The following is a 16843-nucleotide window of genomic DNA, read 5'->3' as shown; positions in this document are numbered from 1 at the left end:
GACTTTACTAACTAAACATAACTAAGACAAAGTAACAGATGTATGTAATGTGTTGTATTCTTATTTATTTAAAAAACAATTGTGCATTCAAATCGAAAATAGAATATAATCAAACTTCTTTAAATAAATGTAAAAAAAAATTAAATTAAAATGTAGCGGTGGAAACAAAAAAACTGTGTATTGGCCAAACGTGTCACACCACCATCACAAACATGACCTGAATGCTCACTTAATCAGCAATGGCAAATTTAAATGTCAGTTTTAATGATCATTATGTTTCATATTTTTAAAAATGAAAACAAAAAGAAGCAGGGTTGTGTTTTATATTTCGTGTTGTTATAAATATGCAGTAAAGATAATCAATGTACGCGTTTGCCTGAACCACATTTATGTGGCCATTAATATGTTTAAGATTTTTTTTTTTTAAATGAAAAGAGGCAGAGTGGTGTTTTATAACATACTTCGTTTTATTGTTGGCTAAAATATACATAAAGAGATTACCGGAGTAGCCAGAGCGAGCTGAGTGACGCGATCAAGAACGCTGCTGTTCCATTTGCAGAATAACCGGACTCGCGTCCTCTCGTCCTCGGGAGTTCGTTCTCCTGAGTCGAACTTGGCAAGTCCGAACTACCAAGGAGGACGCAAGTCCGAAGTTTGCGTACTCGGTATTGAGAAACGGCCTCTGGCTCGCTCCATGTTGCTTCTAGCATGCGACACGCGTGAAGCTGACGAATGACGTAGGTTCTGCTGCGACGACGAAAAAAAAAAAAAAAAAAAAACCTGGATCGGCCCGTGGATCTGTTATTTTTTCCGATCCCCGATCCAGCTATTTTATCAGTATCGCGGCCGATATCCGATCCTAATATCGGATCGGTGCACCCCTAGAAGTCAACAGTCAAGTAGTTTCAAAATGTTGTTTACCAATAAACGAAGAGGAAGAATGCTATTAATACTGTTGTATTTGTATCATTTTATTTATATAATTATATTTGCAATTCTATTATTAGATTTATATATAATTCTATTATATTTTTTATACCGGTAATTGTATTTACCAGCATAATGTACATTGTAGGCTACTAAAACATTTTAAACTGCCCCATGAGACAGTAAAGATTTGAGCGATCACGTGAAATACCACAATTTTGAATTTACTTGCTGAATTTCAGAAAATGATTTAAATGGACATTTAGAACTGATTCATGCAAATGTTTCAAATTCAGACACATTTTAAAAAAAATTTTGCTATACAAGAGGCATTAATAATACTTCTGTTTTAAAACCCCATACTCATGAGCTGCAAGACAAGAAGGAATGATCTACTAATCTTCTAATGATGCAGTCTTTATGAAACTTAGTGAAACATTAAAATCATACCAATATTCATGATGCTGCTTGACTGTAAAATGGCAGCAAAATCATCACAAAATATTGTGAATATTCAATACACTGCCCTGCACTACCACAGCTCTAACATGGCAAGAAAATATTATTACAACTACAGTACTCCGAAACTTCTGCACTGTAAAGCCATCTTATAATCAAAGTCACAAGAAATGCTTGTAGCTGCGGATAAACTCAGAATCCAGACTTTAATGGCCACATCATGTTTTGTCTCCCTACATTTCATATCTTATCAGAGATAAACCAATAGGCAATGTCAAAATGACAGACAGATTGACTTAATTAAACAAAAGCTGAAAGCAGATATCACAGCAGTGTTTGTGTGGCGAAGATATGAATAAACAAGCAGTGTGCAATCCGAAATGTAGTCATTCTGTTTTCAAAGTTAATGGCAACCAACATAGTTAATGGAATTACAAAATGAATCCATGAAACCAAGAACTCACTGAGAAGCGGAAGCTTTTCTCGAGATTGAAGAAAATTGCTGAGTCCATCTCTACCTGGCTTTCTACTTGCTGAGGAGCTCTGGTAGTATAAATGTGAGTGGGCATGAAGCTGGGAAGAATTGGGATATTTATAAAGAGCTTTGATGCTTTAGAATGTTTATCGAAGAAAAAACGAATTAAACCTACTCAAATAACTTGAAAACTTAACATTCAGCATTTGCATATTGCTCACATCTGCAGAAGCAGAAATGCCGTTGGCAAGAAGGTCTTTGTCACACCAAAAATAGGTGAAAATAATGCTTATATTCTCTTTAGCAGAGTGTGTGATTTCATTGTGGATTACTTGATCATTTTCACTCTGCGGAAAGTTCCGGCGCAGATGTTTCAACAGCCCTGCAGCCTGAGAGAGACAGTGAATAGCATGAAGCCTGCTGTTTTCTAGAGAGCTCACACAACGTGTGCCGGATGAGCCCATTTCTATGAAGGGAGACAAAATCTCAGCCAAATTGCGGAACAGATGATAACCAGTCATTTTCTTCATTGACGGATGTCTGAATAAACCATGAACAAGAATATTTCAAGAATCTACAAGAATTATAGGGTAAAAATATTACTAATTAGTATTCAACTAATCCATTGAACTTAAGTTAACTAAATTAATAACTAATGATTTTTACTATTTTTTTTAGAAATGAATCAACACTGAACTTACTTAAGCTGAACAATGACACTATTTGCTTCTAGAGCTACTGTACAGCCAAAACAAACTGCATTATTTGTATTTGTTGCATTATTTTCCTGTTATCACTGTAAAGCTGCTTTGAAACAATCTGCATTGTAAAAAGCGCTACAAAAAAAGGTGACTTGACTTAAAATTGAAAATTGTGTGATATAATGCAATTAATTAAACTGCAATTGACTGCAATTAAATAGTTTGCATGAGCGGTGTTGATCAAATTGAAGGGATGCCACTCTGATCTGTTTGTAACCTACAACAAATACTCAAAACGCTAAAATTTACAATAAATAAATAAGAGAAAAAGACCATGAGCTCACATGTAGAGATGGGTACCAAAACCTGGCCGTTATCGGATCTGCTTTTGTTACTGGCGAAAATACGAAAATACATTTCCTATTTATTATTGCTACTAGGGCTGTTTTCGACTAAGGATTTTCATAGTCGAATCTGATTCGTTAGATTTTGCAAACAAAAGAGCTAAACACATATATATCACACATATATCAACATTTCATAAACATGAGGAGCAATATGAGAGAGAAATTTGGTGATGGTTGTTTAGGTACGTTAAACCACGTAAAGCTTTTTCACGCCCATGAGAACCGCGTGGAGTCAACTCACAGCCGCTCCGCTGCCCTGCTGAAAATGTGAAGCAGAAACGCTTAATATCAGATAACGTCCATAATAATTGGACTCTGGGTTCGATTTTTTGACCATTTTCAGTGGTTATGAGGAGCAATATGAGAGGGAAATTTGGTAATCGTTATTTAGATACATTAAACAATGTAAAGCTTTTTAACGCACATGAGAACCGTGTGGAGTCAGCTTTTTAACGCACATGAGAACCGTGTGGAGTCAACTCACAGCCGCTCCGCAGCCCTGCTGAAAATGTGAAGCAGAAACGCTTAATATCAGTTAACGTCCATAATAATTGGACTCTGGGTTCGATTTTTTTTACCATTTTAAGTGGTTATGAGGAGCAACATGAGAGGGGAATTTGGTAATCATTGTTTAGGTACATTAAACCACGTAAAGCTTTTTAACGCACATGAGAACCGTGTGGAGTCAACTCACAGCCGCGCAGCCCTGCTGAAAACGTGAAGCAGGTTTTTGAATACATTTTTATTTATTTACATTAGTAAGCTACAGGACATCGTCTTTCAAAACATGACCTGCGCCAAAGCGAAAAAATAAAATAAAAATGGTACCCAGCCCTTCTGAAAATGCGAATGCGTCTCTGTCCCCAGCACATTTCAAACCAAACTGACGCCCATGTATTCGACTATGAGGTTCATAGTCGAATCAGACCTCTCCGAATCGAATCGTCGAATCCTCGACTATTAGAAGTCAGCCCTTATTGCTACACAAACATCTTGCAAATTTTATCCCGCCAACCGTTTCAAATTTGCTTTTTTGTTATACGCAAACCAGAAGAGAGATCTCTCTCATGCGAGTACAGGTGTATAGCAGCCTTCTCAGATAACAATGACATATAATAATCACATAACCAAGGTCACGCTGCATAGAGGCGTTTATCTCTGACACTGATCCAACAACATTTTACTCATTGAAGTCATTGTTACATGTTCACGGGTTTTTTGTTCCTGTTTCGCTTCAACAGCTTGAAGGACATTTTCACTACCTCCAATAATCAACAGACCAGAAGTCATTTATTTCCTAAAGAGATTTGAAGTTTGGTTGCACTGACACATTTAATCAAAACTATTAGTGCGAGGGAAAACTGATCAATACTTTTCCACTAAAACTTATGTTTTAAACACTTTTTCTTTGGGCAATTGTGATTAGTTAGGATTTGAAGACATAGGGTGCGTCTCAATCAGCTCCCTAGCATCCTAGGTCATGAATTTGCAATGTATATCCATTATTAATAGCCTACAAGTCTGCTGTTTCGGACCAGGTCCGAATGATGATCAAACATATACTGATGAGTTTAATAAAGTTTATTGTACATCACGCAAAAGATGAAGCGTCAGTTTTACTTCAGAAAATCACCGTAAGAGCTGAGTAAACACAGTGAGTTATAAGAAGTGCGCAAGTACATAAACGAATTTCGGTAGAGTTGAGGGAGCATTCCTGTGGGCGGAGGATAATAAAAAAAACTGTTCTAGTGACGTCATTAAAGAAGGAAGTAGAGGGATGTAGTCCAAACGGGCCGTTCACTGTAGGCGACTTCTGTTAAATAAAATATCTCGCTTGGCATTGAACTTTGAGCTTTATCATTTTACAGATATTATTTATACTCTAACAACAACATTACACACTAACTAAAGTTTGAAACATGGGATCACGAAGAACAGGACCTTTAAATAATGGTTTGGATCTTTAAAAAAACATCTATCGTATATCATTATAAGTAGTGAGTTGGCTCACGTGATTTATCAATTTATTAGGCATCAATGCTTCCTGGTTTTTACAGTGCATTGTGGGACTTTTTAGGAAGACAGCCCTTAAAATGTCCGACTCCCTGATAAGTGGCCATGAACTAGGGAGCTGATTGAGACGCACCCATAGATTGTAAGATGTAATTTCAAACATCCTATTTAACATGAGATTTGATTTTAGGGCTTTTTGTTCTTTAACCTTTTTCTAAACAGCAGTAATATGAGAAGTAACTTTACATGTTTATCATGTTAGAGTTGATAACAATATTTGTAAAATAATGATTTTTGACCAAATTGTGCATCAGTATGTATAACTGTCTTATTAGTATAACTGTCTTTCTGTATGTATAATTGCATGCAGGTTGTAACATGCTACTACAGTATGGTAACATAAAATACTGTATACAGTACACAGTACACAAGGATGCCTAATACCACACAAGTGTCCCAGTAGAATTCAAAGCTCAGGCAGACGGATGAAGAGCGGACTTGATCTTAAATTAAAGACTAAGGGGTGTCTGACCTGTATTGAGCTTGGAAGTGCTCCTGAACGAAACTGTGTCGAGTTCCAGGCTGCTGTGAGTTTGCTGGGCCGGGGCAAGAACTCTCCTCCAATTCCACAGAATCCTGAGAGGTGCAAGCAGAAGGAATGAATGGAAAAAATATATTTAGTTGTTTTTCACATTGAATTAATGTCTAACTGAGACAGATATAGCCAGTGTTACTTGTTTTCCATTCATGGAAATCTTATTGTTATACAATGGAGATACATCAACACCACATCAACACTGATGCAATTCATTTGCATTATAGATCAGAAACTTGAGCTTAGAGTTTTATGTCTGTTGGGTGTTTTGGGCCTAGATTTCTTTGGATTTTGTTTCTAAACCTTACATGTGCTTATGTGTAAATTTCAGGTTCATGTATTTATCACTTTACACTGCAAACATAAAATGACATTCTAGAAAATTGTGCTGCAACAGTTTGGGGAAGGTCCTTTTTTGTACTAACATGACAATGCCTCTGTGAGGGTACACTGTAAAAAAAAACTGTAAATTTACAGGAAACGGTCTGTATTTTTTAACAGAATTTTGTCGTTTTGTCATTATACAGTGAATACCTGTTATTTTACAGATATTTGTTGTAATTTAAAGGTCCACTATTAAATTTACAGGTAATTGCTTTTATTTTGGTTTTACATTAATTTTACGTTTTTAAAAGGAAATTCTCTGTAATTTTATAGGGTTATGTGTAATTTTACATAAAAAATTAAGTAATATTTTACAGATTATTTCTGTGGAATTAGAAAACAAAGAAAATAAGGTATAACTGCAGAAATCAGCAGTCACTAAACATGTTTTCCTTAAAGATTATTAAGCATGTGGGGGTTAAAGTGAGTTTTAAGATTTGTACACACATTAGGCAAGCCTATTTAATTATTTATAGTCTTTTAATTTTGTCTTGCAAATAGATGTTCATTTTGATCATCATTTGTAGGCTATTTGCCCGAAAATTTCATTTAGGCCTATATTTTATGTCTTTTATGAATCGTTTTTCCAAATCTGCGTGGCTTTGTGTGCGTTTGTATGTATGTGTGTGTGTGTGTGTGTGCCCGCGCGCGCGCGCAGATTCAAATTATCCGCCATTACGTTTCGTTGCTGCTAGTCCCGCCCACAACAGTTAGCTACAGATCTGTCTCTGTCGTCGATCTGTGTCAAGGGCAAGCGGGAGATTTGAAGTTTCAGTCTACGCTCGTGAAGTAGTCGTGGATTGTGATCACAGTGGTTCAAAGCTATAATCGTATTCGACAGAAGCAACCAGCCGTGAGCAGGAGCGCTGAACACATATTAGTTGTTTGTAGTCTGTCAGTCAGTCCAGAAATAATGCGCCCTTTTTCAGTGAGCCTGGTTCGTCGTCACAGCGGACCTCATCCCGACCGATCAACGGCTGAGGTAAGAGTCTCATACTACATGTGTGTACGATATTTTATATTACATTTGTGTTAAGTGGTTAGACAGTTTCCATGCTAACGTTAGCATTCTTAAATGATGTTCAGTTATAACTGGGTCAGGGCAAAACACTGAAAATGCAGCATGCGTTTTTAATTATCGATCTGTGTTAAGAAAGATCAGTTGAACCCAACCCACATCTCTACTTATTAACTTAAAGACCTAAAACAATCTTTAGTAGACTTGTTATTCATATTAAAGTCCATAATTGTGTATAAAATCTTCGTTATGATAGTCAGTAACATTAAATCAATAAATGGCGGGATATTTTGAAACACTGTCTGGAAGCTGAAAACTTTTCTCTTAAAAAAATACTTTATTTTATTATAATAAAATTGTAGTAAACACGTTTTTAGCTGATTTTTTACCATTGTAATAGCCACAGTTTTACTAAAAATAGGCCTACCGTGTTTCTTTTGTTCATTTCGTAATAGTTAACATGACTAACTTTATTAAGACCGTTAAGAAATCAAAATACTGTAACTTAAGGTACTTGTTGATGATACAGGAAAGCCTAGAACAGGAATACTAGAATATGAATACAACATGATAAACCCCTAGGACCTAGGTGTGCAGCTAGGTCACAGTAAATCATATTCATTTAACTTTACTTTCTATAAATGTAACTTAGCTAAAATCACATGGCAGCTCAAAATATTACTGTTAGCCTTTCCAGCTCAGCTTCAAGATCATAGTCATTTGAGTTTTTGCATTGTCCCAATGGAACATATTCTGACATGTGTAAATCTAATACTGAGTTTTAAAATAACTTGTGTGTGTGTGTGTGTGTGTGTGTGTGTGTGTGTGTGTGTGTGTGTGATTTCAGGTCACGTGAAAAGCAGATGATCATGGCAAACAAGGTATGGGAAGAATTCATTAAAACATAAAAATCATAACGGTTCTGATTCCATATGTTCATAACAGTCTTCTGATTCCATATGATTGCACTAAAAGTATGCACAAGGTTTGGATTTGCTACAGCAAGATTACGATTGTGTTAGATTCCACCCATCTTTCTTTATTTTTTTATTATTTTTTTAACTACCCACTAAGCAAAATTATGTCCAAAAGACGTCTTTTCAATGTCTTTGTTACAAAAATCAGACGTTGAAATGCCGTCCACTGAGGAGCCAGAATGAAAGTTATGACGTCTTTTTTTGACGTGTTCTGCACGTCCGATATAGACGTTCATCGAACCTTCGTACAAGGTTAAAACTAGTTCAGATGTGGCCATTGTGGACATATTTCAACATCATTTATGGTCTCATTTAGACATAATTACTTTGACTATTGCTGTCAGATGATCTTAGTGAGAATTAACAGAGGTTTAGATGTTGATATTAGTTTAATTTGAAGTGTCACCATTGTGGCGATCCGTGTTTGCTTTAGTTGGGCTCTTGGTCCCCGTTCCTTTTATTTGAGCTTTTCTTTGGCTGCTGTAACAGTGTGTTTGTGTAACACAATTGTTGTGGCAGGGAAAGCCTAGAAAAAGTATGAGGTGTTATCAGTTCAATGTTGATGATGACATAATTATCACAAAATGAGCCTTTAATATTGTGTTTAAAGTTTTGTGTTTATATTTGCCGTTAATAACCACCAACCTTTTGGAACTGCATTATTGGTGAAGGTGTATTTATTTAAAGGTGTGTAAAAAGCATGTGCACATTATGTTTTGAGCAAGAGTATCATACAGTCACACACAGACATCAAGATTTTGGATATGAATCACAACAACGGTGACAACCAAAAAAAGCTTGGGAATTAAGGATGAGTTTTGTACTATGAAAGCTACCCATCATGCATTGCAGCATGAAGCTTTTTTTTTAATTGTCACCATTGTTGGAAATCATATGCACAATCTTGATGTCTGTGTGTGACTGTATGATGCTCTTGCTCAAAACATCATGTGCACATGCTTTTTACACACCTTCAAATAAATACACCTTCACCAATAATGCAGTTCCACAAGGTTGTTGGTTATTAATGGCAAATATAAACACAAAACTTTAAACACAATATTAAAGGCCCATTTTTGTGATAATTATGTCATCATCAACATTGAACTGATAACACCTCATACTTTTTCTAGGCTTTCTCTGCCACAACAATTGTGTTACACAAACACACTGTTACAGCAGCCAAAGAAAAGTTAAAGTAAAAGGAACGGGGACCAAGAGCCCAACTAAAGCAAACACGGATCGCCACAATGGTGACACTTCAAATTAAACGAATATCAACATCTAAACCTCTGTTAATTCTCACTAAGATCATCTGACAGCAATAGTCAAAGTAATTATGTCTAAATGAGACCATAAATGATGTTGAAATATGTCCACAATGGCCACATTTTAACTAGTTTTAACCTTGTACGAAGGTTCGATGAACGTCTATATCGGACGTGCAGAACACGTCAAAAAAAGACTTCATAACTTTCATTCTGGCTCCTCAGTGGACGGCATTTCAACGTCTGATTTTTGTAACAAAGACATTGAAAAGACGTCTTTCGGACATCATTTTGCTTAGTGGGGCTCTGTCATTTAGAAACATGACTTTTCCTATCACTACTATCTTAATGACACATATCTTTTAATCCAGCTAGATGATCTGACGGTTGCTGCTCGCATCTCAGCCTACCTGATGGAAAATTCTTGCTGGATGAATGACCTTCACCTTTAAATCAGCCTTGCCAAGACAGAACTGCTTATGGTTCAGCTTTCAGCCAAAACATACTTGCTGTGATCCTGCTGATTTGCCTTATCATTAGGAGGATCAGGCCCTTCCTATCGGAGCTACACAACTCTCTTGTTCTATCCAGACTGGGCTATTGTAATGCTCTCCTGGCAGCTCTTCCAGTGTCAGTCAAACCTCTGCAACTGATCCAGATGCTGCAGCAAGAGTTGTCTTTAAAGGTAGCCCTATGCCTAAACTCACTACTTCAGATCTGTGTGTCTCCAGAAGCATGTGCTCTGCAAGTGAACGGCGCCTTGTGGTGCCATCATCCCAAAGAGACACAAAACCACTTTCACTGACATTTACCTGGACTGTTTCCTGGTGGTGGAATGACCGGCGCAACGCAACACATTTTCAAGAAACTGCTAAAGATCCATCTTTTTCATAAACACTTCACCCAATAATACTTAATCTTTGTTACAAAAAAAAAAAAAAAACACCTTTCTATGTGTACTGTACTAGACTAACTGGGACTTGTCACTGCACTTGTTGCTTTTTATTATCTTTAATTATTATCTTAATTGGTTAGTCACTTTGGATAAAATGTAATTGTAAATGTTAAAATAAGTTATACTGTAAAGGTATACGGTAATTGCTTTTTATTGTGGATATTTTTACATGTTCTAAATTATATACTAAGCTTCTATTTCCTATCAATCACTTATCTTGATGTTTAGTGTTTGTTCAATTACTAATACTTTAAATATGCAGGTAATTTGTACTCATACATTTAGTTAATTTAAAAGAAATTGACTGTACATTTGCTATTATTAAGAACGTAATTAGAGATGTTGTGAAATTGGATCTGTACAAATAAAAAATAAAACTGTAAATTTACAAACATTTGTATTTGAATTTATGTACTTGTGTGCATTTTTTATACATAATTTCATTGTTATTTTACACATAAAAACTATATTAAAAGAAAATTACTGTAGATAGACAGCATTACTATATAAAATAATTTTATAAAACCTTAAATTTACAGTATTTAATTGTTTTAAAGGTGTATATGACTTTTTAAAACATTAAAAATCCCAGTAATTACATAAGATTTAATGTAATATTAAAGATATAATCTGTTATTTAATTATGGAAAATTACTGTATTTTAACGTGATTGTTTTTTGCCGTTATTTTACGGTAATTTTCTGGCGCCCCAGCTGCCGGAATAATACCGTTTTTTTACAGGTTTTTTTTTTACAGTGTACATAAAGAAGTGATTTACTGAGTGTGGATTTACTAAGAACTTGACTGTCCTGCACAAAGCCCAGACCTGAACCCCTAATGAACACCTTTGGAAAGAATGAGCAGCACCAATTATGAGCCAGACCCCATAATCCAACATATCAACATATAGGCTAAAATGTGATTAGGCTAAATGATATTGAGTTACAATTATTAAGAGAGGATTTTTATAATTTCATGTACTTTTTAAAATAGGATTGGTTAGTTTTTTTTATTAAATTAGAAGTGTCAGGATGTGGGCATTATGGAAAGTCATATATGAAAAAAATATAATATAATGCATGTATAAAGGGAGGGAATTACAGTTTTTCTCAATCGATTTGACACATTTCTCCAAACTCAGGTCACTGTGCTCAAAACAGTTAACACAGTAACCTGAACACTTTGTAACTGTCCTAAAAAGGTTGTACATTTTCCTTAATTTCATGCAAATTCCAAATCACATGCATACTTTTCTCAAAGCACAGTGCACAAAATTCTCAAATGTTTACACAGTATGCCATACAGCCAACCAAAACTTTAATATATCAGGAGAAAACTGCAGCTCTTTTTATTGGGTTTACAAAAAAATCATTTGTGCACCATTTTTCCAAACAAAACAAACAACGGAGTTAAATTCTCAGTTGCACTTGGAATGTTCTCATTTAGCCCCAGATACATATCTGCTGATTAGTAATACACACAACACAGGAAAAGCAAATGTCCTAATTGTTTACACAGCTATATCAACTACAAAAACTATAAAAGGGGAAAATAAACAAAAAGAAAAAGAAGAATGGGAAAAGGGAGAGGTATAAGAGTGAGAGGTTTTTGGAGAGGATAGAGGAAGGGTAAAATTAAGAGGGACAGTGGAAAAGGTAGAAAGAGATGAGAGGAAAGGAAGAAAGAGATGAGGGGAAAGGAAAAGATTGTACAGGTAGAGGAGATGAGTTGAGGATTTAGAAAGAGGAGTAGAGGGAGAAGAGACGGTAGAGTGGAAGGCAATGGCATTAGTTGAAAGAGCAAGAGAAGAAAATATAAGACGACATGGACAGAGGGGAAAGGGAGAGCAAGGTGTAAGAAGAGGGAGGAGAGGTAGAAGGATAGGGTACAGACGGGTTTCAGATGAAATCAGAGCCAGCCTAATTGAGCATGTCATAAATGATGGTCTTTCCTTGAAGGAATCTGGACAGAGAGTTCAGCCCAACACAACATTGTGCCACAGTTAATGTCCCTGGACAACAAGCTGCAATCCACTGGTGTTGTGGCAGACAATGCTGTCTTGGGGTCCCACAACACAGAAAGGCTTCTATATTTTTTAAACTCCCTCAATGAAATTCACTTTCCGCAGGGTGATCAGGAGCAAATTGAGCGAAATTGTGTTGTTTGGGTCAATTTCCAATTTCACCATTCAGCATTTCAGGACGGTGTTCCTTCCAGCATATTCTCCTCTTGGAGATGGAAAGTATATGATCACAACAACCAAGTCTTCGTCAAGCGATGGAAGAGGTATTTGGAGAAGTTGAGGCACAAGGATGGATCTAACATTCACAGCTTTTTTTTCCCACGATGCATGACTCGTGAAAATATATCATTTTTGACCAAATGTAAATGAGAGACAAGATCTTTAAAGTTCATTGATTCAATGATTGCAGTATATTTATTTATCTACTTATTTTATTGTTTTGGGACGAAAACTCATTGTTATACAACTAAACTCTTCATTAAAGAACACGAAAACCATGTATTTTCATTCATGTATTTGTGTATCTACAGCTGAATTTATTATCAAATCAGAGAACACACTTGTAGTTTTGATGTTGCTATTTATTTTTGATGAATGCATTACTAGAATAAGCACTGCAGTGATACTGAAATGTTTTGCCAACATAAGAGAGTTTAGTTTGCTGTGTTAATTGTTTTGAGAGCAACTACATTCATTTGAAGAAATGTGTCAAGTCGATAGAGAAACACTGTAATTAGACACTACTACAGGGGCCATTCTGAGCAGTCCACAATCAAACTTATTTCATTTTCATTTTTATATTGAATGAGATGCCAGCAATACTTGAACTACCAGTTATTTCTCTTAGAAACATGGCAAAATATCTAAACCCAGAATGAAGATGCACCAGCAAATGTGACGAGAAATTTAGCTTTATGGCATTCAAAGATGGTCAAAATGTGGCAAAATTTTAGCAAAACGCAAAATATGTACCAATACATACATATCTGCGGTATCCAACAGAAATTAACACTAGAGGCAGTAAAAACAGGAAGCACTTTTAATTGTTTTTACACACAATTATGATACGATAAAAGAGCTCAAAAACAAGCTAAAATGGCATGGTCCTGTTTGCATTTTGATGTCACATTTGCTTTTGTTAACATTATCGGGTAGGTTTAGGGATTAGTGTTGGTATACGTTATTTTAAAATGGAGCATTTTAGCGCCACTCATCGGACATTTCAATTCAGAACTGCGGTGATATGTACAAACTCCAACATAATAAAATGTTGCCATATTCACGTTCATCATGCTTTTAACGCCACTCACTGGACATTTCACTTTGAAACTGTCGTGAAACGCACGGCGCAACGTATTTTGCATTTAACAAATGTTGCCACAGGTACGTTTTCTAATGAGCCTGGGCTGAATAAATGGGGAGAAGCTTTATAGAAAAATAAAATGCTACATTTACGGACATTCTTTTCCTGATGGGATTAAAATTCTGCTAATTTTGCTTCATACGTTTTTACTAAGGTTAGGCCATGCAAGGATAAACAGACATGTTCGATTTGGATGGGATTAACCATCTGTGAAACACAAATTTACCTAACCTCCTCAGGGACAACTAGTTCTCCAAACAGGGCTTAAGACATTCAGGGAATTATGGGAAGCAGTCAGAGAAAATGAAATATTATTCTATGCAGAGGGAGGAGAAAAATGAAACCGTCAGTATGATAAAAGTCATCAGATTATTCTATGCAAATCCTAACTGCGGAATTAAACATGTCCTTACATAAAATCTTTCCAAATTGGAAGAGAAGGAGATGAATTTATACCTTAACACACACAAAATAAACTAGTATCTTTAGTGAACTAAAAGGCAGAAAGGGTGCTGTCAGACAGTGGTGATAACAATGCCATATTCACACTGAGACTGAGGCACTGAGCAAAAAAGGAAACATTGTTTGTGAGAAGAGCTGTTATACAGTAAGTTAGAAGGAGAGACAGAGAGAGATGGAGCATAACTCTCAACATGGCTGTGGTCTCTTTCCTTATTCATATAAGATGAACTGTCAAGCTTTCGGTGCACACTCGAAGAAGCACGTTCTTAAAACTGGGTCAAAAGCCACTTAGCTGGACTTTAGAACAAAGAATAGATGCCTCAGTTACAAGACTGAGCAGCATTTCTCTCTTTGTCAGAGTGCATGCTGGGAGTGAACGGAGCGTGGTGAGAGTGACCAATTTAAGTCGTTTGTGGCTGAGTGCTAAAACTTTCTATCTTTTTTGTGTGCGTTTGTTCTATGTGTGTTAAATTTGTCATTTTATTAGCATTTAAAGGTGTTCAAGTCAGCGTCGTGTTGAATTGCTCACTTGTACCTGTTTTACATTTAAGTAGCCCTTCTAAAAAGGTTATACTGTCCAAAGTAATTATACAGTCCTTGCGCAAGAGGTATCTTGTTATGGAAAATTGGTTTCCCGTATCAAGAAAATCCCTCTTGATTGTAAGTCACCATTGGTGAAGCATCTAGTCTCATTTAGAATACAAGTTATCATGGAGTTTATGAAATCGATCTGGGGTGCACTTACTGTACAACGACGTAACTCGCTGCTTAACTACCATAGTACGATGCATCGCTGAAGAAATCAACTAGCTAGTCACGACTGTTTTCCGAAACCGTACTGTCGCAAATTGGTTTAATTTAAGTTGGTTAATGATGTCATGCAGTGGTGGAGTAATAACTTCTTTTAATGAATCTGTTTGAGATCGAATAAATGCTAGATGTTTCGCTATAAATTACGGACATGGCATCTGATGGCTATTTCTCATTTTTCTCAGTTATTTTGCTTTATTTATATATTCAATCATAGGGTCGTTCTTGCGTATCAGAGCACATACGCACTCTTCAAAAACTATGCTTTAAATCTCTTGACAAACTAAAAGGCGCAAATGACATTTGTATGTATTCTAAATAAAAGATATAGATTGTACTGAATGTTAGCTTGCTTATTTGGCTCAAGATAAGGATTTATTGAGTCCCCGTCATGCAAACAAGAAACTATGCTTCTAACCACAGGTTACTGTCGACTTTGCAATGCTGTTTGCGAATGTTCGTTAGAACTATGTCTTCGGGAAACACAGACTCGGTGAACTATGCTGATAACAATGAAATTGTGACCATAATTGGCTAACGATGCTTTTGGGAAACACACCCCAGGTTTTTAAGTTCAAAATTGATGGCTTTGACTACACAGTGTAACATCATTGCAACATCTGATCATGGACACGGACATTGCCGGTACATCCGTGATCAAAGGCGTTGAGGACGAGCCGATTGTAGTTGAGGCTGCTGAGAATAAACCTGATGCAACAGAGATTATTACTAAGCCTAGTAAAACTGGCACGCTCGATAAGTCCGGTGAGCAGGCTGAACATTTTCAAAACATTTGTGTGGCAGATGCTGATGAAATGGATGAAGAAGAAAATGATGTTGAATTTGAGAAGGAAGCAAAATCTGTTTTCAAAAAGCTGTGGCAAGGCTTTTAAACAAGTCAAGAAAGATGATGGTGGTAGGGAGGAATCAGACAGTGATAGAGATTCCTCTGATTCAAATGTGTCTCAGTGTTCAAATCTGTCTATGAGTTCTCAAAATGAAAACTTGTGTTGATTGTATAAAGCTGAAGACATTAGCAAATTTCCGCAAGAAACAAAGGAAATGAAAGAAGTGCAAGTTGAAGTTTTTCTCTGATTGTAAACAATTTATCATTAATCATGTGAGGTATCTATGGGCCATTCTACAGAATTGGTTCAAAGTCAGAGTTGGAAACGTCTTGAAAAAAAAATATCTTTCCACAAATTTTGTATGTATGCAAATTGTAGAATATCCAAGGTACACATTTCTAGTAATTGTGCAGTTAATAATCATATTGTATTTTCAGAAAGTTTTGAAAAAACGTTCCTCTCCCCAAATTTGTCACAACCGAAACACAATAATAAATAATTTAATAAGGCTTATATTGACCTATTAATATTTTGTTTACATCTACCATGTAAATACGTTTTTTACTATTTAAAAAAAAAGAAAAAAGTTTTCACAGGTAAATCAATAATTACAATTTTAACAACATTTCAAGTGTAATTTATAAGATCTGATGTATTTTGAATCAAATCTTTCTTTGTAAAATGTATTCAGTTAATCATACTGATTTCAAAGTTAAGGATTTATTAGTTTGAATATACATTGAGCCAAACACTATAATAACATCTTAGTTGATAATTCAATATACTTTATTTCAGACAAAACATGCACGTTTTGGTCATGATGGCACATTTTCGCTAGTGACAGTAATATTTTGGTAGCGACCACATCACATTACATAACTCGCATACTAAACCACTACTAAAACATACTAAGATACTAAAGATTTGCATAAGTTTACTAAAATTTAGTTTATTTCCCCCAGATAAATGATTTTGTGTTCCCTTTTGTCACTACCAAAACAGTGATGACATGTTTCGGTCATGACTGTTTCGGTAGTGACAATTTTAGATATTTCTGAGCCTAGTTCAAAGATGCTAATCAGCACATGGCTAACTAGCACAGTTCTGAAAAGTTGTACACACACAAAAACTAAATTTTATCGAATAACACTCAAAAAA

General features: G+C 35.7%; 1 protein-coding gene across 1 annotated transcript in view; it reads right to left on the bottom strand.

The window, feature by feature from the left end:
• Positions 1 to 16843, bottom strand: part of usp43a (ubiquitin specific peptidase 43a) — a gene marked incomplete at its 3' end in the record, with an annotated part of 117568 nt that overhangs the window by 51678 nt on the left and 49047 nt on the right. Inside the window, exon 3 of the mRNA XM_081380354.1 lies at positions 5515 to 5618. Coding sequence (XP_081236480.1) covers positions 5515 to 5618 — 104 coding nt within the window. The remainder of the gene's footprint in view (positions 1 to 5514; positions 5619 to 16843) is intronic.

This window comes from Scardinius erythrophthalmus (genome assembly GCF_964197995.2).
Source record: "Scardinius erythrophthalmus genome assembly, chromosome: 12".
NCBI lineage: Eukaryota > Metazoa > Chordata > Actinopteri > Cypriniformes > Leuciscidae > Scardinius > Scardinius erythrophthalmus.
This window is presented reverse-complemented; position numbering and strand designations above follow the sequence as displayed.